Raw genomic sequence first — 26,647 nt, 5'->3', positions numbered from 1 at the left:
AATTAGCTCGCACTTTGGTTTGAGTGTTCTTTTGACTACTGTGTATGTTTACAGTGGTCGATTATATGATTAGAATTTGTAAGAAAAACTCTCCACCATGTGGGCAAGTATAGTGTGCAGTGTTCTTACGGTGAAGCTTGGAACTATGTATTTTCATCTTCTTTGGAAGGTGGGTAGGTGTGATATGTACTGTTTTCAACACAGCTCTGTTTCAATTTAAAACTGGATATGTATGAATGTAAGTAGCCTAACCAGTGTGGACAATGACGTTGATGTTCATTTACAGAGTTAAGGTGGCCATAGTGAAGAAAGAAGAAGCTGTGAACAGTCTTCGAAAACAGCATGAGGTAAGATGGTTTCTATGCTCTAGTAAAACTGTGTCCCTTTTATGACAAAATACTAATTAGACAGAGTTAAAAAGATTGTAAAAATAATGTTGAAATTGTATGATAGTAGAATATCTGTTTTGGATGTTGATGAACTATATGCTGGGATGATCCTTTACATTGGTATAGTTGCCATAGAAAGACTGCATAGATCTCTTTGCATGAGAGGAGTGGATCTTCTGCGTGGCTGCAGTGTAATAGCCCTTAGTAATGATTTAGGAAATATAGTTTACTAGGTTAAATTGAGTGAGAATGACAAAAGCAAACGAGTTGCTGCTTTTACAGTATGCCTTCCAGATAGGGCTGAGTTCGGGAGAACTCACTGTTTCTTAGCTTTCTTTGTTCTACCCACAAATGTCATAGCATTCTGGGCTGCAGTTGATAGTATCTTTGAAACGATTCAAAGGGGATATTCATATTCCTGGTGGAGATATCTCTCCAGTGAGATAAACATGGATAGAGGATGTTATAGAAAGTTAACAGTAATTGCTGGGCACAGCTGGAAGGATGGGAATTAGCATCCGATGATGAGGAGTATAGTAAAGTCTGCAGTATGCTTACACATGGAATATTAATGATGTTGCAGGGTAAAACATCACTATGGGTTTAGCAGCTCCTGATTCCTTGGGGCTGAATATGGATGGAGAGAGTATGCGATCCAAAGTGTTCCCTTGTCCTGTGGTAGTGAAACTGATGATGTGAATCTTTATTGCTGCCTGCCGGAGGAAAAGACTGCACCATGAACAGTGGGCTGTGTACATTGCAAACCAAAGCTGAGAGTGAATGTGCTGTGGTGTGCACTGTTAGTAGCAGCTGTACTGTTCCTCAGCATTACATCCCTCATGCCTCTTTCCTGAGAGAGGTGAGTGTACACAAACCCTTCATTTATTTCCTACCCGTTGTTGGCTATTTCAGGGTTGAGCCTGCTAGCTAATAGGAAGAATATAACAGGTGATGTTCATAGCTGTGATCACTGTTGCAGTACAGTTTTTCATGAGTGGGGATAAGTTGCATGTGAATTTACAGAGCTTCAGATATCCTCAGAATGGATTGGACCCTCCCTATAATGAGGACATCAGTAGAATGCCAAGTAGAAAAAAAGAAGACAGCTATTGCTACTTTTAGTTCTCTTTTTCTGTTGCTACATCACTGCATTTGGCAGTCAGTCTGGTCTCCTGCAAATGTTTTGAACATTAGCGTTTTTGATAACTGTTGCAGTAGCCTAAGCTATTCGGATTATATCTGTCAAGGATATGACCAATTGGTCACCTTATAAAAGCTAAAGGGCAGCTTCCATGTGCTGTAACTGCCAGGAGCTCAAACATAGATCTATATAAGAGCAGTTAAAGCTCCAAAAGCTTTAGCGATTTCTTGCCACTGAAGTGCACTGTTTCTGATGGCTTCATGGAATTCACAGCTTGCTAGTAAGTTGTCAAGCCTGAGGATGACAAGAAAGGACTGAAACACCTGTTACCAGTTTAAAACTGTCAGAAGAGAAAAAAAGAAGACAAAATAGCTAAAATACAGAGCAAATACTCTTAGGTAGATAGAAGAATTCACTTATCTGAATGGTACTCAAAAATATTCACCCCAAACTGTAGTGTGCCTTGGAAGAGCCTATCTGGCTGAAACAAGCAGCAAATGACATCTCTGGATTTGTCAGGGCAGAAGGGCATTATGAATAGGGGAGGAGGCTGAGTCTTGGATCTGAAAGTTGCCGGCTTTGGATCTGGTTGGATCTGATATGCCTAGCAGTTGAGCTGGACAAAGAATTCAACACAGAGCTAACATGGTAAGTATATAACTTTCCTTTTTTTTTTTTTAATTTTCTCTAATATTCTTGAGTAGAATTTTTGTGTCATGGACAGGACTTGGTGCTTTTGGAGACTGTAAGGGTGTTTCTACTTCAGACTCAAATTTTTATCTGGTACAGACTTTTCAGACCCTTAAAGGCTCTGCTAACCATCTTTGAGGCTAACTTTGTGACTGCAACTATAGAGTAGCTGCCAATGTTCTTCGTGTTTCACTGCTACAGTTCTAACCATTGGGTTATCCATGCTGTGGTAGCCCTTAGTCCGTCCGAATACCAGAGTCAAGGTTTTGTGTGTCGGTTGCTGTCACTTTCTGGCTGTCAGGTCATCCGAGCTATAAAGGAGAGCAGGCGACGCTATTACCTCAGTCTTTCTTGCCGTGGAGCCCGTAGCAGAAGCAATTCGCAATAGTGCCGGTCGGCTGTTTCCAGATTTCGAACTTCAGCTGAAAACATCTAAAGCTAAGTACCCCATTGGGGATCCTTCATTTTTCTTGCACTAACTGATGTCCAAAAAAGTCAATAACTCTCTCGCCCGTGGAAAGCAAATATCACACCGAGAGTTCTATTCTTACTGTGTCACTTGCTTAGGCCCAGATCATGACCTACCCCGTTATCGGTTCTGTGCCCTCTTTAACACTAGAACTATTCATTGTAGAGCTCTGTCTGTAGCCAGATATTTTCGTCTTCCATTTCCGATTACCGATATGGCGTCTGTCAGTCAGTCAGCAAAACACAGATTTTCTGAAAAAATGTAAAGATAAGGATAGAGACAGACTTCATAAGGCCAAGCCTTCCAACGACACCACAGCTAAAAGGGTCGATCTATTCTTCGGAGTTCAGTGAGGCACTTTTGCAGCCCCTGATGCTCAACTCAGTTACTTCACAGGCCTCTACTGAGACCCTTTCGGAGTCCTGTATGCCGCAGAAAATTGCATCGTCTAATGAGCCTTCGGCTGTCTCTGCCTCAGTTGGTTCCGGAGCCGCTATGCAGGCACCACCTTCAGAGGATACCGCTCGCACTTTAGAATTCACTTCAAGGCCTTCGTCCTCTCTTCCGACTAACACACCAATAGCACCGAGGGATGCTCTTCAGGCCAGACTTAGAGCTACTCCAAAGAAAACAGCAAAAAGTCTCCATTCCACTAGTCCTCCCCCTCCTCAAACTAGAATACTTAAAATGGCGGAGGATCTCATCACTTCCATCCGGGGTAATCAGGCCACACCAGCCTAAAGGAGATGGGAAACTTTTCCAGACATCCAATCAGATTTAGACTCAGAGGGATCTGACTCCTCTGTTTTTGAAGAGGAAAATCCTCTTGCTGCCTATGAAGACTCAGATGCAGAATCTATTCCTTCTACATCACCTCTGGAGGACTTTTCCTTTGGGGAAACCCTCCACACCCTCAGGGAACACTTCTAATGGGAATCGATGGATTTCCCTCAATCCAAGAAAAGACTAAGAGAGTTTCTGGACCTAACCCAGCACAGGCCTCTGGCCATCCCACCCATCTTGGAGGTGGTAGATGATGTTTACCAAGAATCCAACCTTACCTCTGACACCCTTCCACCTGCCCCCAGAAAACCTCATAGAATACTACAGGGTACCTGACTCGCATAAATTCCTCTACAGAAGTCCTATAGCAGATCCAGAGGTGATTACTCAGGGACCTAAGGGAGTTAAGGCTACCTCTGCAAAGAATCCTACTCCTTAAGACAAAGAATCCAGGGCCCTGGACAGATGGGGTAAAAAAGTATATACCTCTGCAACTTTAACTATAAGGGCTCTCAACTGTCAATTCCATATGTTAACACATCAACAGCACACTTTGGAACTTTTGAAGCAGAACATTTCTGCTTTTCCTGATTTTGCCAACAATAAATAGATAGCAGAATTACTGCACTCTTCATCTCAGGTGGCAAAGCACTCCTTGCACTGTGGATTTGATGCCCTAGAAGCTTCTAGCAGGGCAGCAGTGACAGGATCTGTTATCAGAAGACATGCATGGCTGAAGGAAGAACCTCTCCCTGATCATGTCAAAGCTAAAATCATTAATGCACCTCTTGACAAGACCGCTTATTCGGACAGAAAACTGAAGAGGTACTTAAAACGATGGAAGACAAAGCAAAATTGATGCAGACTGTTAAAAGATTTTTTTCAAGTACAACCTCCTAGGTTAAGCAGAAAATTTCCCTCTAAACACTGGTCCTTTCCTGCACCAAACAGGCAGGCACAAGGCAAAACCCGTAGGGACAGACTCACTGGGGCTAAAACTCAGGGCCAGCAAAGAACAAAACAGTGGCCCCCTTCAAACACTAGAGCAGGGAATTCAAAAGCAACCCTGTATGGAAAAAACTCTCAATGACTACCTTTCCCATCTCTGCCTGCCTCCACCAAGCCAAAAGCTAGGAGGAAGGCCATCTCTATACAGAGAAAATTGGAACTGTATAAATTATTGCTCAGGGGTACAAATTCAATTTCCAAGAACTACCACCTCCAAGAGGGTACCTAGGCCTACCTTCAAACCAGTGAGCAGAAGCACTAAAACAAGTGCAAAACCTAATATCCCTAGGGGCAGTAGAACCTGTACCTCCAGAACAAGTTGCAAAAGGATTATATTCCAGACTATTCCTTGTTCCCAGGAAAGAGGGGACTTGGCATCCCATTCTAGACCTATCCTTTCTCAGTACCTTCCTGGTAATCCGAAAATTAAAATGCTTACCTTACAACAGTTTTTACCAGTGCTGCCAAACAAAGCTTGGATGGTCACCTTAGACCTAAAGGATGCTTACCTGCACATCCCAGTAAGGGAATCATGCAGAAAATGACTGCACTTCAGAGCAGGATCACTACACTTTCAATTCTCTGCTTTGCCCTTTGGCTTATTTACTGCTTCCAGGATATTCACCAAATGTCTAGCTCCTGCCATTGCCTTTTGCATGCAAGACAGTGTACAGCTTTACCCTTATCTGGATGACTGTCTCATCCAGGCAAACTGCAAGGAACTTCTCCTGCAGCACCTCTCATTTGTGAAAACCCTACTCACCTCTCTGGGGTTCACTATCAACGAAAGAAAATCAAAACAGACACCTACCAGGAAAATCATATTTCTGGGAGCCTTACTGGACACAGAACAGCAAATGGCCTTTCTGTCCCCAGAAAAACAAAGTTTCCCACCAAAAATACTTCACTATTCTGGCCTCCCAAACCCAGCTTTCTGCCAGGAAGTTCCTACAAGCTCTACGGGACATGGCCTCATGCATCCTTCTGGTACCTCTGTCCAGACTACACATTAGGAAAATTCAGTGGTACCTAAAGAATCTATGGTGTCAACACTCCCAACCTCTGGACACCTCCCTGCCAGTGATCCCTTGCATAAGATCCGAGTTCCTCTGGTGGTCCCAGACCTGTGATCTGAACAAGGTCTGGGACCACCATCAGACCAGACCATAACTACAGATGCTTTGGACATAGCCTGGGGTGGCCACCTAGAAGGCAGATGCGCCCAAGGTCTTTGGTACGCACAAATACTACCCTTGCACATCAACCAAAGGGAAATGATAGCAGTACAAAACTCTCCAGCATCCTTCAAACCCTACCTCAAACCAGGGGTTCTTCTCATAAAAACAGACAACACCACAGTGAAGTGGTACATCAACAAACAGGGAAGGAGTCAATCTTGCTCCTTGTGCAGACTAGCCATGAACCTGTGGCTAGTAGTCTCATCCATGGGACTACATGTTATAGCTCAATACCTACCGGGCATCAACGCCCTGGCAGGCCACCTAAGCAGAAACCTGCTGCACCCACACGAATGGCAAATCCACAGAGACAATTTTCTGCAAATTACCCACACATGGGGGACCCCCCCCCCCCATGTGGACCTCTCTGCCTCTCATTTAAATCACCAAGTACAGAAATTCTGCACCAAGGGAGTACCATCACCTGGCCTGGAAGGTTGATGCCCTGACCTTCCTTTGGAATACCCTCTTTGTGTATGTATTCCCACCTCTACCTCTCATTACAAAAGTACTAATCAAGATAAGGGAGGAAAAACCAGGAGCAATACTCATTGCCCCAGATTGGCCCAGACAGCATTGGTGCCCACGGCTGCGCAGCCTATCTCACCAGCACCCCTGGCAGCTACCTCTGATACCTCACCTGCTATCCTGGGGGAGGGGGGGGGCAATGCTGCACCCAGACCTTCGGACACTCAAGCTCTCAGCATGGCTTATTCTACCAAAACCAACAAGGAATTTATGCTAAGCAAGTAAGTGAGGCTACAGTTAAACTATTCCAGGTGCCAGAAAGTCTGCTCTTCAAATTTTTCATTAGAACTAGCTGGTTTCTCAGTAGTAGCACTAAAATATGAACCCCTTTGACTAGCACTTGCTCTAGAACCTGCTGGAAAGCACTAGGAAGCCTGAAACTGATACAAACACTTAACTCTCCTTGTCAATAAGGAGAAATTAATTGTAGGCACTAAATAGCCTATAATTGCAAAGTACCTTGCAAAGGTAAGAGGAAAATAGCTCTTATACTTTACAAAAAAAGCACCTAAACAGGCATGTCCAAGGGTCAGCTTCCAGTGATTTCTCCCATCGACCTGGTGAATCTGGGCATACTGGGGCAATGCGGCAACTGCCTCATGTATACAGTCCACTTAAACACCAACTTGCACAAAATTCACTAAAGCCGTCACTCCTTGCGAACACTTAATTTATTCATCATCATCTTCTTTCGGCTGTTCCCGTTAGGGGTCGCCACAGCGGATCATCTGTTTCCATTTCTTCCTGTCCTCTGCATCATGCTCTTTCACACCAACCGCCTGCATGTCCTCTCTCACCACATCCATAAACCTCATCTTAGGCCTTCCTCTTTTCCTCTTACCTGGCAGCTCCATGCTTAGCATCCTTTTCCCAATATACCCAGCATCCCTCCACAGCACATGTCCAAACCAACGCAAACTCGCCTCTCTTGCTTTGTCTCCAAACTGTCCAACCTGAGCTGACCCTCTAATATACTGATTCCTACTCCTGTCCATCCTAGTCACACCCAGTGCAAATCTTAGCATCTTTAACTCTGCCACATCCAGCTCTGACTTTTCGACAATGCTACAGTCTCCAACCCATATAACATAGCTGGTCTCACTACCCTCTTGTAGACCTTCCCTTTCACTCTTATTGGTACCTGTCTGTCACAAATCACTCCTGACACTCTTCTCCACCCATTCCACCCTGCCTGTATTCTCTTCTTCACCTCTCTTCCGCACTCACCATTACTCTGAACTGTTGATCCCAAGTACTTAAATTCATCCACCTTTACCAACTCTACTCCCTGCATCCTCACCATTCCTCTACCCTCCCTCTCATTTACACACATATATTCTGTTTTAGCCCTGCTGACCTTCATTCCTCTCCTCTCTAAAGCATATCTCCACCTCTCCAGGGTCTCCTCAACCTGGTCCCTACTCTCACTACATATCACAACGTCATCTGCAAACATCATAGTCCAAATTTATTAAAACGCTAAAAATGAACCACATTTTTCATCTAACCCGAATGGTTAAACATCTTCAGAACAAAAGCCAAACAGTATCAGTTACAACTCAAACCTCTTATTTATAAACTTGCCTGCCAAAATTTCAAGGGCTTAAACATTTCTTAAAGGTATAGACTGTTTGAAAGCATGACATTTCATTAAAAACAGTTAGATTGCTTTTGTTACCGACCTATTTAAAAGCACTTGTGCGTCATTGCAACAACCCTATTTCCTTCTACTCATATAATGTAACATGATATAATAACTTACATAGAGCTAGCGGCACCAATATTATGAATGCAATAATAACTACATAAAATACTATCTATGAAACACGCATCCTAATAATCGTCGATTTACACATGTATATTGCCCTATTCTTATGATACATATTAAAACATATTAAACGTTAAACTATGCTAAGAATCAAGCATTTACGTAAACGTAAAATGAATCCATACCCCAAACACTCAACAGCATAAACATAATGCATCCCACATGATGTCATCTCTCACATTTGTTCTTTTAAATGTATGATAACAGAAGAAGAATTTTTGGATGAATGAGCCAAATTAAAACAAATGTTTTTGAATAGGGCATATCCTATCACACTTATAGAAGAATTAATAGAATAAATAACATTTAAAAGAACAAATGGGATATATACACCCATATTAAAACAGCATATTTAATGGTTTATATGACCAAAGTAACATACACATTAGCGCAGTAACACAGGATTGTACTCAACAAGAGAACAAGGTTAATTTTAACCTAGCCTGCCTTTTGAGGTTTTCATTAGATCATTATAATATAAAGAAAATTATAATAAAAAACTGGACTATATTGAATGACGATAGTACACTAGCGTGCAAATTGGGAACATCACCCAAAATAGTTTGGAGAAAGGGATTAAGTTTCAAGGAACTATTGCAGAAAAAACAACAAGAAAACTCCTCAACAGCCACTAGAGGGATGACACAATGTGGCAATTGCTCATTTTGTTATCTAATGCTATTGGGGGTTAATATTGAGGTTAATGGATTCAAATTGTGCACTAGAGGCAAATTCAACTGCAACTCAAAAGGAGTAGTGTACTTAGCTGTGTGCCAATGTTGTCCATCTTTTTATATAGGGAAAACCGAGCGTAGACTAAAAGATAGAGTCTATGAACATCAAAGAAGTATTAATTTACAAAAAGAAGATAATGCCCTTGCCATGCATATTCTTGCTTTTCCGGATCATACATTTCAATATAAAGTAATCGATCAAGTTAAGAAAGATATGAGAGGGGGCCTTTCGGTCTACTGCTGGAGAAAATGGAGTTATTATAGCAAATTAAGCTCAATGCATATTCAAATCCAGGCCTAAATGAAAAGTGTAGTCTTATGTGCTTATTGAAACTTAAAGGTTTGGATAGATAGCTCAAAAATAGGTTGATTATGTTTAAACCAATATTGATGTGTATAAACACATGCACATACATATATACTTCTCATAGTTAATCATTAATTCATTATAATATAGCTGGAATGTGGGCAAGTTGGATAATTATTACAACTTGTCATAACTAAAGATAAATCAATTTCAGTTTGTTTTTGGTCTGTTATGAATTCAGCATACTTATAACACTCATGTAGTATTAATGTTAATGGTGAGAGATGACATCATGTGGGATGCATTGTTTATGTTTATTCTGTTGAGTGTTTGGGGTATGGATTAATTTCACGTTTAGTTAAATGCTTGATTCTTAGCATAGTTTAACGTTTAATATGTTTCAATATGTATCATAAGAATAGGGCAATATACATGTGTAAAGTGACAATTATTAGGATGCGTGTTTCATAGATAGTATTTTATGTAGTTATTGCATTCATAATATTGATGCTGCTAGCTCTATGTAAGTTATTATATCATATTACATTATATGAGTAGGAGGAAATAGGGGTGTTGCAATGACGTACAAGTGCTTTTAAATAGGTCAGTAACAAAAGCAATCTAATTGTTTTTAATGAAATGTCATGCTTTCAAACAGTCTATACCTTTAAGAAATATTTAAGCCCTTGAAATTTTGGCGGGCAAGTTTATAAATAAGAGGTTTGAATTGTAACTGATACTGTTTGGCTTTTGTTCTGAAGAAGTTTAACCATTCGGGTTAGACGAAAAACGTTCATTTTTAGCGTTTTAATAAATGAAGTGTTCGCAAGAAGTGACGGCTTTAGTGAATTTTGTGCAAACTGCCTCATGTACACAGACTACCCTCTCCTCCTACCACCCAACACTAAAACCTGCGAGAGATGCACTTACATGGCCAAACTGGAAGCAAAGCTCTCTCCGGCCAAGATTGTGCTAGACTGTCAAGAGGAGAAGGTTAACAACTGCACTACACCTCAAGCAACTCATAGCCCTTCAAAACCCACACCATCAACACCCACAAATGGCAACACAAAACCCACATATGCGGAGGCCCTTAACATTAACCTGCCCAAGCAACAAGGACCTCCGAAGCTGAAATGCAAACAAACACCAGTCACAACCAAAGGGACACATAGCTCACAACACCAGTGTGCCACCCAACAACAGCCCCTAAGGGAAGACAATGTACCCAACACTTTAGTCATAGGTGACTCTATAGTCAGGCACACTGATGTCCCACTCACAAGGCTGAACAAGGAGAAAATTACAGTCAGCTGCCTGTCGGGTGCCAGAATCCGCCACATAACACATGCACTCAAGTCACTCCACAACAAGTACAAATACGACTCTGTCATTGTCAATGCTGGAGTGAATGACTTGAGAAGTACCTCCCTGGACTGCATGAAAAGAGACATGGAAGAGCTCTCAGATCATGTGGCCCAGGCAGGTATGACCCTAGCCCTGTGTAGCATCCTGCCTTCGCCCAGAATGATGCCACAGTATAAGGACAAAATGATTGACTTCAACAATTGGCTAAGGTTCTGGTGTCATTCTAATGGGATCCAGTATCTGTCTGCCTGGGAAGACATGATTTTGACCAACCATGATGCTTTGCCAGAGATGGTCTGCACCTGTCACCCCTGGGATTCAGGTTACTGGCTAAAGCTCTTGCCACCCCTATAGTGCCTTTTTTAGGAAAGGTTCAAAGGACAAAACCACCACCGTAACAGATATAAGCATGCAAAATCTGATGGTCATGCTACTCAATACTAGAAGTTTAAACCTCAAAATGCACTCTCGAGGCACTCCTAAAAATGGAGAACATCGATATCTATGCAGTAACTGAGACCTGGTTCAAGGTTCCAGAGAGCACCCCTGCAGTACCAGGCAACAACTCTTTCCACACTTTTTGGCCACAAAACCAAGACCAAAACACTAAAGGTGGAGGAGTGTCCATATTCACCAAGGATATTCACACCTCCAGGCTAGTTGCCCAACACAATGCATCTGAAATTCTCCAGGTGCAACTAACACTAGGTAAGACTGCAATCCAAATTGTAGCTTGCTACAGATCCCCTACCATGCCCCAAGATTCTCACTACACCTTTCTAAACATACTGGAAAATATTAAGATACAACCAAACACCCTAATACTGGGTGATTTAAATTACCCTGCCATTAACTGGAAAAATTACTCGGGTACCAACTCCTTTTCCGAACGGTTCTTGGAATTCATAAATTCCAATGCCCTGGATCAACTAATCCATTGTCAGACCAGGGACTCCAATATCCTGGACCAGGTCATTACCAACATGGGAGATGGATGTTCCACACCAGTGGTCACCCCCTCATTGGTTAGGTCTGACCATAAGCAAATCACCCTTGACATCCACATCCCACCCCCACCCCCCAATAAGAAAACCTCCTTAAAAAAACTTCTCCAAAGCTAACTTCATGCTACCGAAGTCAGAAGTGACAAACGTCATGACACCCATGCAGACGGGATCTGAAAGTTCGACTGCAGAATCCTACACTAAGGCACTGTACAAGCACATCCACTCGTGCATGAATCGTGCCATCCCAAATAGAACCAAGATGCTCTCCTCCAAAAAAAGGAAACCAATCTGGTGGTCCCCTGCTATAAACAAACTATACAACAGAAGGAAGAAACTGTTGCAGAAAAGAGGACAATCCCAGGATGCAAAAATCTCCCTCACCAGCCTCAGTAAGAAGCTGAGATCCCTCATACAATCCTCAAAAGCTAGTTACAAAAATAAAATTGCCAAAGATTCCAAAGACAACCACAAGGCATTGTATAGTTATGTCAAGAATCTAAATAGCAATGCTCAGATCTGTTCTGAGCTACAACAGAATGGCATTAAATATACTGATCCCAAGGATATTGCCAGTATCCTGGCAGATCGATTTAGTGCCAACTTCACCCCCCTCTCGCCCCCTAAAGGGCCCATCTCAATACCAAAAGATTGCCAAACTCTGGTATTCACGGCCACACAGGTAGAAACCACGCTCTCCAAAGCTAAGAATACAGCATCCATGGGACCAGATGACATCCTGGGCTGTGTACTACATGAAGTACAAAATGAACTGGCGCCTCACCTAAGTGTCATGTTTAATCATGGCCTCACCTCGTGCCCACTGAGTGGCGCACAGCTACAGTTATCCCACTTCACAAGGGGGGATCCACCTTGGATCCCACGAACTACCGTCCCATCAGTCTGACGAGCCTGATCTGCAAGGGCATGGAACGCATTATCATGGAACTTATAAACAAAGACATTGGCAACCTTCAAACACTGGACCCCACCCAGTATGGGTTTGTGAAGGGCCGATCTTGTCTCCTGAACCTGATTGACTTCTTCAAATCAGTCTCCAGAGCTGTGGATGAGGGCAAGGCAGTCCACACAGCCTATCTGGACCTTCCCAAGGCCTTCGACACCATCCCCCACTCTGGAATCATAGATAAACTTACTAAGCTAGGCATAAATCCCTACAATACTCAATGGGTTGCCAACAGGCTTACTGACAGAACCCAGACTGTAAAAGCAGCCGACTCCAAATCCAGCTCCAGACAAGTGACAAGTGGAGTACCTCAGGGTTCAGTCCTGGGACCAGTCTTGTTTGGCATCTACTTCTCTGAAGTACAGGCCAACAGTAAGGGACTCTGGCTAACAAAGTTTGCAGATGACTGCAAACTGGGAGCCATTATTGAATCCCCAAATGATGTGGATATTCTACAAAAGGGCCTTACAGAAACCTAATGCCTGGTGCCAGAGCCATGGGCTCAAGCTTAATGCCAAGAAATGTATAGTTATCCCCTTTGGAAAAAAACATGTACCCATGAATTACTACATAGGTGGCAGTACACTAAACATCGAAAGTGTGATGAGAGACTTAGGAACACAGGTGGACGGTGGTCTCACCTTCGATAACCATATCGCCACAACAGTCAGTAAATCCTTCTATGTGGCACACCGCATCACTAAGAGCTTTTCATCCAGAAAAAAAGGAGGTCATTGTCCCACTGTACTCATCCCTCATTAGACCCATTATAGAGTATAATGCCCCGTTTGGTATGTACCTCACAAGACATCTGCAACAGCTGGAAAGGCCACAGAAATACTTCACTAAAAGAATCACAGGCCTAAAGCAGATGCCATATGCTGACCATCTAAATAAACTCCAGCTATACTCTGTGGCATATCGTCTACTCAGAGGCGATCTCTGCTTAACACACAAGGCCATGTCAAACCCTGAGCTGTTGGAAATGCTCCACTTAAAGAAACCCCAATCCCTCAGAGCCACACGCTCCAGGGATCTAAACCTTGTCTTCACAATGAGCAAAACATGCTGGAGGGATAGGTTCCTGACCCAGAGACTCCCCATACTCTGGAATAGACTGCCCATACATGTCAATCAGAGCGCCTCCTTCGCCCTCTTCAAAAGAAACCTTGATGATTGGATGGGAGATAGGAAATTCACCCCAAGGATCATGTCAGTCACCCTGCTAGACAGGGGTCTAGGGAAGTAAATATTGTGGGAAGAAATATCCAGGGAATTGTTATGGCTAGGCTTGAATAGGCCCTAGGGCCGATAGCCTAATACCAGCCAATGAACATCATTACAGAAGCCAGAAAGCCCAGCACCAGAAAATCTTACGCTGGAAAATGGAAAAAATTCTGCTCCTGGAGCCAGTCCAAGGGGGCAGACATACGTCTGCCCTCCATTCCTCTTATTCTAGATTATCTTGCTGAGCTTCTTAATAAGGTTCTCTCCTTCTCCTCCATAAAGATCCATGCCTCTGCCATCTCAGCACACTTTGATACAGAACAGCCATTGTCCTCCCACCGTCTTATCAAACAATTCCTTAGAGGAGCCTCTAATGTCAGGCCTCCCAGAAGACAGCCCACACCAGCTTGGGACCTGAACTATGTTTTAGGAAAGCTTGCTCTGCCTCTCTTCGGGCCTGCAGCATCCTCAGAACTAAAGTACCTCTCTTGGAAGACTGCCTTTCTCCTGGCTATTACTTCAGCCAGGAGAGTTTCAGACCTTTAAGCCTTAATGTCCATTGAGCCATTTATCATCTTTCATGCAGACAGGATCTTCCTGAGAACTAATCCCTCCTTCATGCCAAAGGTGGTTTCGAATGTTACCCTCAACCAGACCATCCACCTGCCCACCTTCTTTCCTGACCCTCAGAACAAGGGTGAAATGGTACTGCATTCTTTGGATGTGCACAGGTAACTCAGATTTTATCTGGATCGTACAAAGACATTCAGGAAAACTGACCAGCTCTTGGTCAGCTTTAAAACAGGGGCACAGGGGAAACCAATATCCAAACAGAGCATTTCCAAATGGATAGCACACTGCATCCAATTTTGCTACTCCTTGCATGGAAAACTACTCCCTAGGACCATTAGAACCCATTCTACTAGGGCAGCCTCTACTTCCACAGCATTCCTTAGAGGGGTACCCACCAAGGACATCATGGAAGCTGCCACATGGACTTCAGTCCACACCTTCACCAAACATTACCATCTGAACCTGTTTTCAAAAGCTAGGGCTGGATTTGCATCTGCAATTCTGCAGGGCATGCTCACCCAATCTTAAGTTTCTGTTAACCTTCCACCTTTCTCCTCAGCCGTGGGAATCTTTCCAATGGTTAGGACTACAGCTTCATTTTACCCTCATCTCCTGCCTTGTTGACCATCTGAAAAGAAGCTAACCAGGTTAAGTAAGCATGACTTTCCCTTAACAAAGCCAAATTAGGAGGGGTCTAGTGTGTGCAGGTTGCCAGTGTCCTTGTCCATTAAGTACGTGATAATTCAGTCCGTGATAATTCATTTCATGGCTTTGTATATTAGACTTGTTGAACTGATGGGTCTGTAGTTCTCTGAGTCGGTTGGTGATCTGCCCTTATAGCGGGAAATGAGTATTGCGGTCCTCCATTCACTTGGAGCATAATCTGTTTCAAGGCTGTTGTTAGAGTCCCTCAAGTGGTCCTGATAGGTGATGTTTTAGACTGTTCCGGATGCAACCAGGGATGTTGTCGGGACCCATGGAAGCAGTGTTCTTGACTTTAGCAAGTGCCCACCAGCACTTGGTCCCCTACTAATAGTTGGGGAAAGTATGCTAAAGCGGACTTTTAGTGTAACTTGGAGGGAATGAGGGATGAAGTTTGAGCTAAGTTTATCAGCCAGTAGATTTGCTATGTCATCCTGATCAGTGAAGGTAGTACCATTCACCACCAGTTCAGCACACTGTTGCGTGTTGCCATTAAGTTTCCAGACATAGCTGAAAAGGCCTTGTGGTTATCCTTAGTTTGCAAGGCTGTCCTGACCTCATAGTTGACCTTGTTGGACTTAGTTAGACCTCTTAGTTTCTTATTTAGTTCTATAGTAGAGCACTTGTCTTTAAGGGAGTTGTCCTTCCTGATTTTGACCAGGAGTTTTCTTCTGTTATATACCCTGTTAAGATGAGGATTCCATCAGTGGGGTTTATTTTCAGATTATTTCTGGTGGGTACGGCAACCTCTTTGCAGCCATTTCACAGGTTTGAATAAGGACTCTGAAACTATCACTTAATAGGATGTAGTTTATTTTATAAAAGTTACTGTTACTGGTTTAGCTGGGTTGAGTTTTACTTCAAAAGAGACAGCTTTGTGATCTAACTTCTCTAATGTGAATGTGATGGGGGGGATGCAATACTCATCCTCTGGATGGACTGCATACTGTCCATTCCAGGGTGTTTGTGTTAATATGATCCAGTGAGCATTTTGCTTGTGAGTCTGAGGCAGTGTTAATTTCCCAGTCTGTAGAGGGGTAGTCAGTCACCCATGAATAGGGTCTTCAGTTAAATTGCAAGCACTTCCAGTATGTTTATGTAAGAGTCATGAAACTCTGTAGAGACATAGATAGTGACCTACAAATAGCCATGATATGTGAAGGACCTTATCTATGGTGACTTGGACGTGGATGAGCTCCAGGATATCATCATGTTTAACCAACTTAGAGGTATGTTTGCTGCTAATGTAGATCGAGGCTCCTCCACCTATGGTCCAGTCTGTGCTGCTGTTCTAAATTTGTGGAAGGTACTGTAGCCTTGAACCTTTCTACTGCTTTAAACAAACTCTAGGTCACAGCACAGGTGTCTGCATTCTGCAGCATGTGGAGGGATTAAAAGGTGTGGATTTTTTTTTTGTTTCGGCTCCTAGCATTGAGCAGTAACATCTTAAGGTTGCTTGTAGTCTTTTTCACAGTGTTGGTAGTTTTGCCTTTTTGGCATTACTAAAAAAAAGGCTCTAAGGGTTATATAAAGTTTTAGCCAGTATCCGAAAACCTAGTGGGGACAGGTGCAGCCCATCCTTGGCAAAGCAACATGGTCTTTTTCTCCTGTCCTCCCATGTTGACACATACTTTTTCTCCTGTCCTCCCATGTTGACACATATTGTAGTCCCCTGGAGTGATACTAGAAACTAAGCCAATAGTTAAAAATCAGTCATTTGATATTCCTACTGTGGCATCATGTGTGACTCATACGTATCTGTGACACATATTCCGCGAGATATATTATGTCTCTTTTCATATAGTCCAGTGAAGTATATCTCAGGTCAGTTGCACCCACATGGACTACGATAGAATCATATCGGTACCTGGGGTGCAGTGACTTGCATGCATGCATGATATTGTGGATCCTAGCTCCAGATAGACAACTTCCATTGTCTTCTCATCTAACCTGGTTAGTGGAGCATCTGTGCGGTACACATTGGAGTCCCTAATGACAAGAGTATTAGATAAAGTATATTCTTGCATTATAAGCTTTGTTCTTGGAGAACCATTAGGTGTAAGCTTATGTGAGATTTTTGGTGCTGCTTTTGGTGTGTGTGTTTGATTGCTGAGGAGCAGCATGTTACCATTAAATAGCTTTGGAAGTCTTTGAAATTTGGGAAGGTTTCTTTCAAGCACCTCAGCATAAGAGAATCTGTTATGTATTTAAGTGGAGTGTGTGAGGGATGTAGTGTGGGTATTCCTGACAACCTTGGTAGTATGCAAGATTTTTGCCTCCAAGGAAGTTTTGTATTTACGTTTCTCTCATAAGTGTTATTTTCTTTAATGATTAACTGGTTGTCTGAGAACATGAGGCAGTTGCTAAATTGCCTTAGGATGCCCAAATGTACCAAACTGACCACAAAGACATTTGGGAATTGCATATCCATTTATGCAGACCTGGAGTAGTGCTGGCTGTTTAGTATTAAAGGGACTGGGTTTTAAAAGGTGTCTCCTAGGATAATTCTGGGATTAAGGACAAGATGTTGTATAGTGCTAGGATATGGTAATGCTATTTGATGCCCATGTTATTTACTATAATCTCAATTCCGCACGATGCCACAGGGTTTAACAAGTTCTGGACCTAATTATAACTTTATAGTGAGATTTTACTGCCTAGGCTTGCTTTTGCTGCTATACAGGACACTGTCAACTTTTACTGCTCGGTGGGCAACCCCTCGTAAACTTGACTGATTTATAGTAGAGAAAAAAGCTTGAAAGCTGACTCCTGTATCCTCTAGTCAATAAACAACCACACTTTGAGCTTCCTGGTGTGCTTCCCAACTCAGGAGAGACAAGGTAAATGCTTTCTTCCATAAAATGGATGATCAGTTACGCTGTTCAAAAGACATGGCTGATACTGCTGAGGAATATATACCTAATGCTGCTGCAAGCAAATACTTGATGTTTGGGTCATCCTCCAAACAAATCTTTAAAAAGTAGGAAAATAACTGAGAATATAAGTACTGAAGTAGCTGATCCTCAGCTCCAACACGGCCGTTAAGCAAAGCTCAAAGATTACCAGTAGCTTGAGACCTAGCCCCTTATCCCAAGATGCACTGCTGGAATTACCTCAGCTCTAGTTTGCCGCTGCACTGATCTCTTGGTTTCCAGCTCTGCTAGAGACTTTATTCAACAAATTAACAAGTTTTCTTTAAATTTTCTTATATATTCATATTTAGACTGTTGTTTAATATTTCCCTTATCCATATATTACTGTCTTTTTTTGGCCTCATTATTTTTCGTGGCCGTTCTTTGCTAGTGTTGGCTTTGGCCTTTAGTAGTTAGGTTTTATCAACTAAATTTACAGTTAGTTTCTTGTTTGTCTATATATATATATATATATATATGTATATATATATATATATGTATATATATATATATATATATATATATATATATATATATATATATATATAGTGTGGCCTTTTGTGCATTGTTTAATATTGTGTGGTACTTTTCTAAAATAGTTGCTATAGTTGTTATAGTTGGTTACAGTGGTGATAGAATTTGCTATTGTTTAATATTATGTCGGATCGGAAGATAAAGACAGACATCCAAAGTCTGGTTTCAAAAAATGTCCCGACTGTGGACAGAAGATGTCTGTCACAGATGCACCCGTTCCATGTGTTGATTTGTCTGGGTGAATTGCACTTTCAGGAGTCCTGCAGTATCTGCCACTCCTTTTCCACTAGGGTGCTTGCTGAGAGGAAGAGAAAGCTCATGGGTCGGGGTCTTCTTAAGCACACCTTTGTGGAAGCTTTGACTGACCAGGATGGAGCCAGCTAGTTATCAAAGTCCTCCAAATCCTCCTCAGACTCCAAGTCAAAAAAAGTCTAAGAAAGCAGAACTTGCTGTGACTTCAGCTCCACAGCCTTCGGAACTGACAGTCTTTTCCTTTCGGACCCGGGACACTGCCTTGGAAGCAGTCTCCGAATCTCCTTCTTCTCCATTACTCCAGTCGGCACCAACAGTGCATTCCTCCAGGTCCTCTGTTAGCCTTTTGGATTCAGACATGGACCGACTGGCACAGAAGTTCTTAAAGGCACCAAGCCTAACTAAATTGCTGTCGGTTCCGACCCAGGCATAGGAACTGAAGACCACTACCCTGGAATTGACTGCTCCTCCTCCGAGCCATATCGATTTTTCAGAGCTGGAGGAGGCCGACCTGATGGTTGTAGAACGCTTGGAGCCGACACCTGTTCATGTCATCGGCTCCATCTACTTGGACATCCTCGGCACCGACTGGGGCCTCTAGGAGCCGACACTCTCCAGTCGGGTCCGGGGAGGATAGTCGCACTGACCTGTCGGTGCCGATTCTTCCTCTCTGGGCCTCGGTGTGGGTGAGCTCGGCTCCTACCTCAGGCTCAGAGCCCATGGCATCAGTGTGGGAGGGGATCACGGTTCTTTCGGGTCCGTCGACTCCTTCTCATCGGAGCCGTGACGCCTTCGAAGCCATGAGGCGAGTATTGTCTCCTAAGACTTCCTCATCACCAGGTCTGGTCTCTTCTTCACCTAAAGTGCCTTTTTCTGCTTCTGCTTCCATCTGCCACCCCAAGCATAGAGACCCAGAGCCACAGGTAGCCCCACTGGGCACCCCCTGCTCTTCTGAGACTTCCCCAGAGGCTCCCAATGTGGAAGTCCCCAGAAAGAGAGAGTGCAAGAGGAGGCACTTGGACTCCCCATAGGAGTCATTGACATCTGACACTGACTTGGATGAGTCAGAAGGGTCCCCTCGATCCCCCTCTGAGGACATCTCCTTTGCGGAGATCCTTAGGCAGAGGGGTGATTGGCAGTCTGGAAACCCTACTGAGGATGAGTCTGTTCTCCTGAAGGCTTTTGGGTCTCAACCTTCCATCTCCTAGGTGTCTCCAACCTACGATGAGCTTATGCAATCTCCTTAAGGAGTTGGGAGATGCTCTTCAGGGTGCTGTAGCTGCAGGCATCTCTGACAAAGTTTCTGCCCAGCTCGCTATCCTTAATTCCATCGTGAACTCGTCCATGCGTCTCATATCATATGCAGCAGATGGTTCGAGTAGGGCTGCAGGATCAGGGGTTGCTCTTCGTAGGCATGCCTGGATGCGCCTCTGTTCCTTCGCGGAGCCCTTCAAGTCTTCATGCGTAAATACCCCGTTTGATGGCTCATCCTTGTTTGGGCCTAAGGTAAAGGAAACATTGACCAGGTGTGAACAGGAGGGAAAGACTCTGTCTGCCGTCGGAGTCTGTTTTTCCACCTTTACTCGGCCTTACGCCAGAGGCCAAAGGGGGAGGAAAGATGTGATTCTGAAAAGCCCAAGGAGCCTTTCAGGACACACGTGGAGAACCCTCCTCCAGCGGCAAAGGAGGAGGTAATAATGGAAGACGCCGCCCTCGTGGTAGAGGGGGTCCGCAACACCAAGGTGACAGAGATCATTTCTCTGGTCATCCCTACAAGTGCTCCTGAGAGGATGCCCGACTGTCCTGCACTGGAAGCAGTCAGGGTCGCTTATCTTTGCACCCAGGAGCCTGGCTAGATATTACAAATGACAGATGGGTACAATGCATCATTTCCAGAGGGTATTTCATACTGTTCTCTGCTCCACCATTCCCGTCAAGAGAATCCCGGCCGTTCCACCCATTTACAGGGAACAAGCAACCACAGAGGTCTGCAAGTTGCAAGTAAAAAGGGTCATCCAGCCAGTCCCAGCAGACCAAACAGGATTCGGAACTTACTCCAGATTCTTTTTGGTTCCCAAGAAAACAGGGGACTGGAGACCCAGTTTGGACCTCAACAGACTGAACCAATTTGTAAAAAAAGAGAAGTTTCGGATGGCCACCCTTCAGTCCATACTTCCCTTTTTAGGGAAGGACAATTGGATGTGCTCAATCAATTTCAAGGATGCATACTACCACATAAAAATGGCCAGACCATCCAGAGATCATCTGCGTTTCCGGCTGGGAGCCAGTCACTACCAGTTTAGAGCCCTGCCCTTTGGTCTCACTACAGCCCCCCAGAGTGTTTACCAAATGTATGGCAGTGGTCACAGCTCACCTGAGGCATCTAGGATTTCAGGTGTTTCCGTACCTAGACAATTGGCTCCTTACCTCCACCACCAGGCATCAACTGATTCAGGCAACAGAATCCACTCTGACACTCTGCAACCATTTAGGCATTACGGTCAACTTCGGAAAGTCTGCCTTGTCTCCATCACAGCATATTGTTTTTATAGGGGCAGAGTTAGACACTTCAACCACCACTCTACGTCTTCCAGTTAAAAGGGTATAAATTCTTTACCAACATATCACTTCATTGGTGTCAAACAACAGAGCTCCAGCCATGGAGGTCTTGAAAGTACTAGGTTTGATGGCGGCAGCAATGTTAGCCATTCCACTGGCAAGGATGCATATGCGGATTCTTCAGTGGCTCTTGTTCACTCAATGGTCTTACCAGGAATTGCCAATGAACCATATGATTCTGGTTACAAACTCTTGCAAGAGGGATCTTCAGTGGTGGTTGACGTCTCTACATGTCACAATAGGACGCCCCTTTGTACTCCCCCTTCCGGTAGACACTGTGACCGTGGATGCTGCCCTGATTGGGGGGGGGGGGCATTTTCAGGGAAAGACTGCCCAAGGCACATGGACGGATCAAGAGTCACATTTGCATGTCAGTGTTCTAGAGATGAGAGCGGTACCTCTGGCATTTATTTTCAGGACCCTCTTCCTCTAGGGACAATTGCCATACAGACAGACAACATGTCAGTGGTCTGGTATTTGAACAAACAGGGCGGGACCAAGTCTTACCCCCCTTTGCTGAGAAGCCCTCAGAGTTTGGCAGTGGGCTGTGTCATCCCAGCACTTTCTGTTGGCAATGCACATCCTGGGGAGATCCAGTGTGATAGCGGACAGGCTGAGCAGGGCAATTTTGTTGCCACACAAGTGGTCCCTCAAACAGGAGATTGTGGACAGGATTTTCCGCTAATGGGGCCAGCCTTGCTGTAATCTTTTTGCCAGCCACATCAACACCAAATGCAGAAGCTACTTTGCCCTGATACCACCTCCGGGAGAACCCCTGAGAGATGTACTCGTACACGATTGGCCCCTGGGTCTCCTGTCTGCATTTCCCCCAATTCTGCTGATACCCAGATTTTTACAGAGAGAAAAGTCACTGGGAAGGACTGTCATTCTTATAGCCCCTCATTGGCCTCAGCAAACTTGGTTTCCATTTCTTTACCATCATCTCTTGGAGGGTCCATGGATCCTGAACCCAGTTCCAGACCTTCTGACACACCCGTCAGGGGACCTCCATCCTTCCTTGCAGTCACTGAAGCTAACTGCTTGGCTGCTCCAGTTCCCTGTATAGCCAGGCTTCATAATCTTTCATATGACACAAGTCAAATTTTGTTGGCCTCCCACAAACCTTCCACCAGAAAATTGTATCATAGTAAATGTAAGAGATTTTCCATTTGGGCTTCTAACAAAAGAACCTTGATCCTTACCAAGCTCCATTGTCATCCATACTAGAATTCTTGACTGAGATTTTTCACGAAGGAGCGGCAGCTGCTACCGTTAGGGTCCAGTTCGCAGCTATATCTAATTTTCATTTAGGTATTGATGGACTAAATATTATGCAACACCAGTTATCCAAGGCCTTCCTCAAAGGCACCTTTCACATGAGGCCTCCAGTGAAGACTCTTTATTCTCCCTGGAGCTTGAATTTCATGCTATCTCGTATTATTCTTTCTCCCTTTGAACCAGCATCATCTAGTGAGTTCAAGTTTCTGTCTTGGAAAACTATTTTTCTAGTGGCCATTACTTCTGCCTGCAGAGTGTCAGAGCTTCAGACATTATATATCAAGCCCCCCTATATGATTTTTCATCCTGACAGAGTATCCCTTAGGATTAACACTTCCTTTTTGCCTAAAGTATGTTCTGAGACAAACATCAATCAAGTTATTGAGTTGCCTGTTTTTTTTACCCAACCATACAAGCAAATTAGAATACATGCTGTATAAACTTGATGTTCACAGACAGCTTAGATATTATCTGGACAGAACAAAAAACTTCAGAAAGTCAGATCAGCTTTTTGTTTCATTCTCTGAAGCCAGAAAAGATAGACCAGTGGCTAAAACAACCCTTTCCAAGTGGCTTTCAGATTGTATCACCTACACTTACTCATCTGCTAATAGATCTTTGTTGCATAAAGTGAAGGCACATTCAACCAGAGCAGTCTCTACTTCTTTGGCCTTTCAAGCCAAGTTACCCCTTGATAATATCTGTGCTGCAGCCACTTGGTCTAAGCCTCACACTTTTATCACTCATTACAAAGTGGACAAGGCCTCCAGGGACAGGGCTTCCTTTGGTTCTACGGTCCTGAACAATGTACTCCCGTGAGCCACCCAGGTTTTAGGGTGCTAGGGACACTACCCATCAGTGAAGAATGAACGGCGAGATTGAACAACTTCACATAAAGAAGTTATGTACTCACCATAACGTTCCATGTGAGTTGTTCCATCTCGCTTTCATTCTCACGTCCCTCCCTCCTTCCCCCACCTGGCTGACAGTTGACCTGGAGACTGACTTCATCCTGGTTATTCAATGTTTCTTCCTGTCTGGGGAGATTAGTCCTCTTTCTAGGGTATGGTACTCGCAGCAAACAAGATCTGAGGTAATTCCAGCAGTGCATCTTGGGATAAGGGGCTTGGTTTCAAGCTACTGGTAATCTTTGAAATTTGCTAAACAGCTGTGTCGGAGCCGAGGATCAGCTCCGAACCCATGAGTGAAGAATGAAGGCGAGATGGAACAATTCACATGGAACATTATGGTGAGTACAAAACTTATTATTTTTGTTTTAGATTCAAGTAAAAACTCTACCAGAGCAGGTCATTCTAGACTCATCTAAAAACTCTAACAGCACAGTTTTTAACTTAGGATTGCCCTATCTCTTTCTCTCCCTGTAGTCTTATATCAATTCCTGATAGGGAAGGCAGTCTCTTGACTGTAGTCCAAATGTCATCTTTGCCTCTTCACATTCTGTTACCTTTCCGTCTCTAGTTATTTCCTCTCAGTACCTTGGTTCTTTTACCAGTTTTCTTGAGTAAATTCCAGTTCCACTCTTGCCTATTCTCTGTACCCAAAAATCCAGTCAATCCTCTCAGCAAAATCTCCTTTCTCCATTCTCATGTTGGCTTAGAATATTTTCTGCTATTTTATGAATATAATATTCTGTATGGCTATTTTTTCCTTAAGGATCTGCATCTGAAATCCGTGTCCTTCCTTATTTCTTGAATATCCCCCCTGCTTCACCCCTTTCCATTTTGAAGTATAGCTTTCTGCATGTGTTATGTATATGCGCTCTAACCAAATAACTGTAAATTATCCTTCCAAATCAGGTAATCCTAAACCACCTTGTTCTGTTAGAAGAATCAACTTATCCCAATTGACCTTTGCCGTCTTCTCCTCCCAGACAAAATCCTTCAACACTCTATTAATTACTGACCACAACTTCTCCTCTGGTTGATAAGCATATGCCTGATCTGTATATAAAACAAATGGGACTAAAAATGTTTTCACTGCTTGTATCTTGCTATCCGTATCCATAAACAAGAGCTTCCATTTTCTCAGTTTTTATATTATTTTAGTCTGTTCCTATATATCCTTAGCTGCTATATCAAAATCCTTTTTAACCTATACTCCTAAATATTTAATTTTATAGTGTCCCCATAAACATGCATATCACTGAACCATTTCATGTGTGGGTACATCGTTTACAGGTATAGCTTTTGTTTTGTCTTCATTAATTGTTTATCCCCAAAAGACTTGAAAATGTCTCAGAATGTTAAATACTGAGATGCCCCTTTCTGGTTTTATCTTGTACAAAATAACACCGTGTGCAAATAAAACCACATTTTCTTGATTACAATACCAATTTTATCCTTGAATATCTGAGTCCCTTATTTTCTTTGCAAGTGGTTGTAAATGTAATGCAAATCACAAAAGGGAAAGAGTACAGTCCTGCCTGGTTCCTCTGTTCAGACACAACTTATCAGAAAGGAATTCTCCCACTTTAATTTATACCTTCAGTCTCTCATATCTCCTTCTGATTTACCTTATTATTGTGTCAGAGGAATGCACATGCTTCCATTGTCATACTCATAAAGTCCAAGCATATTCTTTTGAATGCTTTCTCTGAATCGAGACATGCTTTCTATGAATCGAGACCCACTAACGACAGCAGCATTTTCTTACATTCTGCTTCCTTCTGTTTTATCCGTGTTCTATTAATGTTGTCAAATGTTTGCCTCTCTTCCATAAAACCACAATGATCCATATCTATCAATTTTGGCAACACTTTTGCCATTCTTGTAGCTAATACAGACATAAACACTTTATAATTTAAAATTGAAATGAGTCCATGTGAAGCTGGGTCTGATGGGTCTTTACCCATCTTTAGGTATTACAGCTACTGCAGCTTTCTCCCAGGCTGTTGGTGCTTTTCCTCCTTTTAAAAATATTGTTAAACAAAACCTACCAGATCTTTTTCACTTTCTTTCTTCCTAGCTTTCAGACTTCCAGAGGAATACAGTCTATTCCTATAGATTTTTCTGCAGATTGATTATACGTCACCGTTTGTATCTCATCTCCTTCTGTCTTAATTGTTCATCATTGAACCTCAACTACCTGTAACCTTGGCATACGTAAGTCTTCCATAAATATTTCCATTTGTGCTTTTTTCGTGATTTCTCCATTCCTCTACTTTATAAAAATTTTCATAAAGAATTCCAAAATATCTAATACCTCTACAGGTTCTCTAGTTATTTGACTTATTAAAGGCTCCCTTAGTTGGGCAACAACCTTTTCTGCTTTCAGTTGCCTAAATTGATGTGCTAAAAGTTTTTATGCTCTGAAATTATCAAAAAATAGTTGCTTAACAGCAACATTTTTGAAGTCATGCATATTATCCTGATGTTCTCTTATTTTCTGTATAGCACTCTGCATTTATGTTTCTTCTTTTTTGTGAGATTCCCCTTATTCTGCAGTTCTTGTTACTTCCTAACCATATCTGTTTTTCTTTCATTTCTACCTTATATTTAAACTCCACTTTCATTTTATCCCACTCACTAGCTATAACTTTTGAAGACATTTCTATCTTCCGTAGTAAATAATTTCCATTACCCATGCATTCAATTCATAGGTTAATAGGTGTGTACTAGACTAATGGACCCGGAGCCTTTACAAGCCTAGCCCATAGGATTACCCTGGCATCATGCCATCCGACCTTAGTTCCTAGTGCCTCTGTCGAGTAGAGCCACTGGAGTGATCCTTGAGGTGAATTTTCTATTTCTCATCCTCTTGTCAAGATTTCTCTTGAAGAGGACCAGTGAGGTGCTCTTTTTGACATGTATGGGAAGTGTATTCCATAGCATGGGCAGTTTCTGGGTTATGAACCTGTCCCTCCAGCCTGTTCTGTTGATTGTGGTAATGAGGTTGAGGTCTCTGGAGCATGTGGTGTGGAGGGATTGGGATTTCTGTAGATGTAGCATTTCTAACAGAGCTTGGTCAGACATGGTGCAACTGCCTCATTTGTACTTCATTACCCTGCATTTTTTATTTGTTGTTGTTGGCACATGATTTGAAATGGTTACTGCATGTTTGCTGAAGCTTTCATTTA

General features: G+C 43.0%; 1 protein-coding gene across 3 annotated transcripts in view; it reads left to right on the top strand.

Annotated features, from left to right (window-relative positions):
• Nucleotides 1–26,647, top strand: part of CEP131 (centrosomal protein 131) — a 1,433,457-nt gene that overhangs the window by 1,372,839 nt on the left and 33,971 nt on the right. For all 3 annotated transcript variants that reach the window (XM_044085078.1, XM_044085077.1, XM_044085076.1), the window contains one exon: nt 287–347. In XM_044085078.1, the coding sequence (XP_043941013.1) occupies nt 287–347 (61 nt within the window). The remainder of the gene's footprint in view (nt 1–286; nt 348–26,647) is intronic.

This window comes from Protopterus annectens, chromosome 10.part0 (genome assembly GCF_019279795.1).
Source record: "Protopterus annectens isolate FY-2018-M chromosome 10.part0, PAN1.0, whole genome shotgun sequence".
NCBI classification, from domain to species: Eukaryota; Metazoa; Chordata; order Ceratodontiformes; family Protopteridae; genus Protopterus; species Protopterus annectens.
The sequence above is the reverse complement of the archived record's forward strand: the minus strand, read 5'-3'. Positions and strand labels throughout refer to the sequence as shown.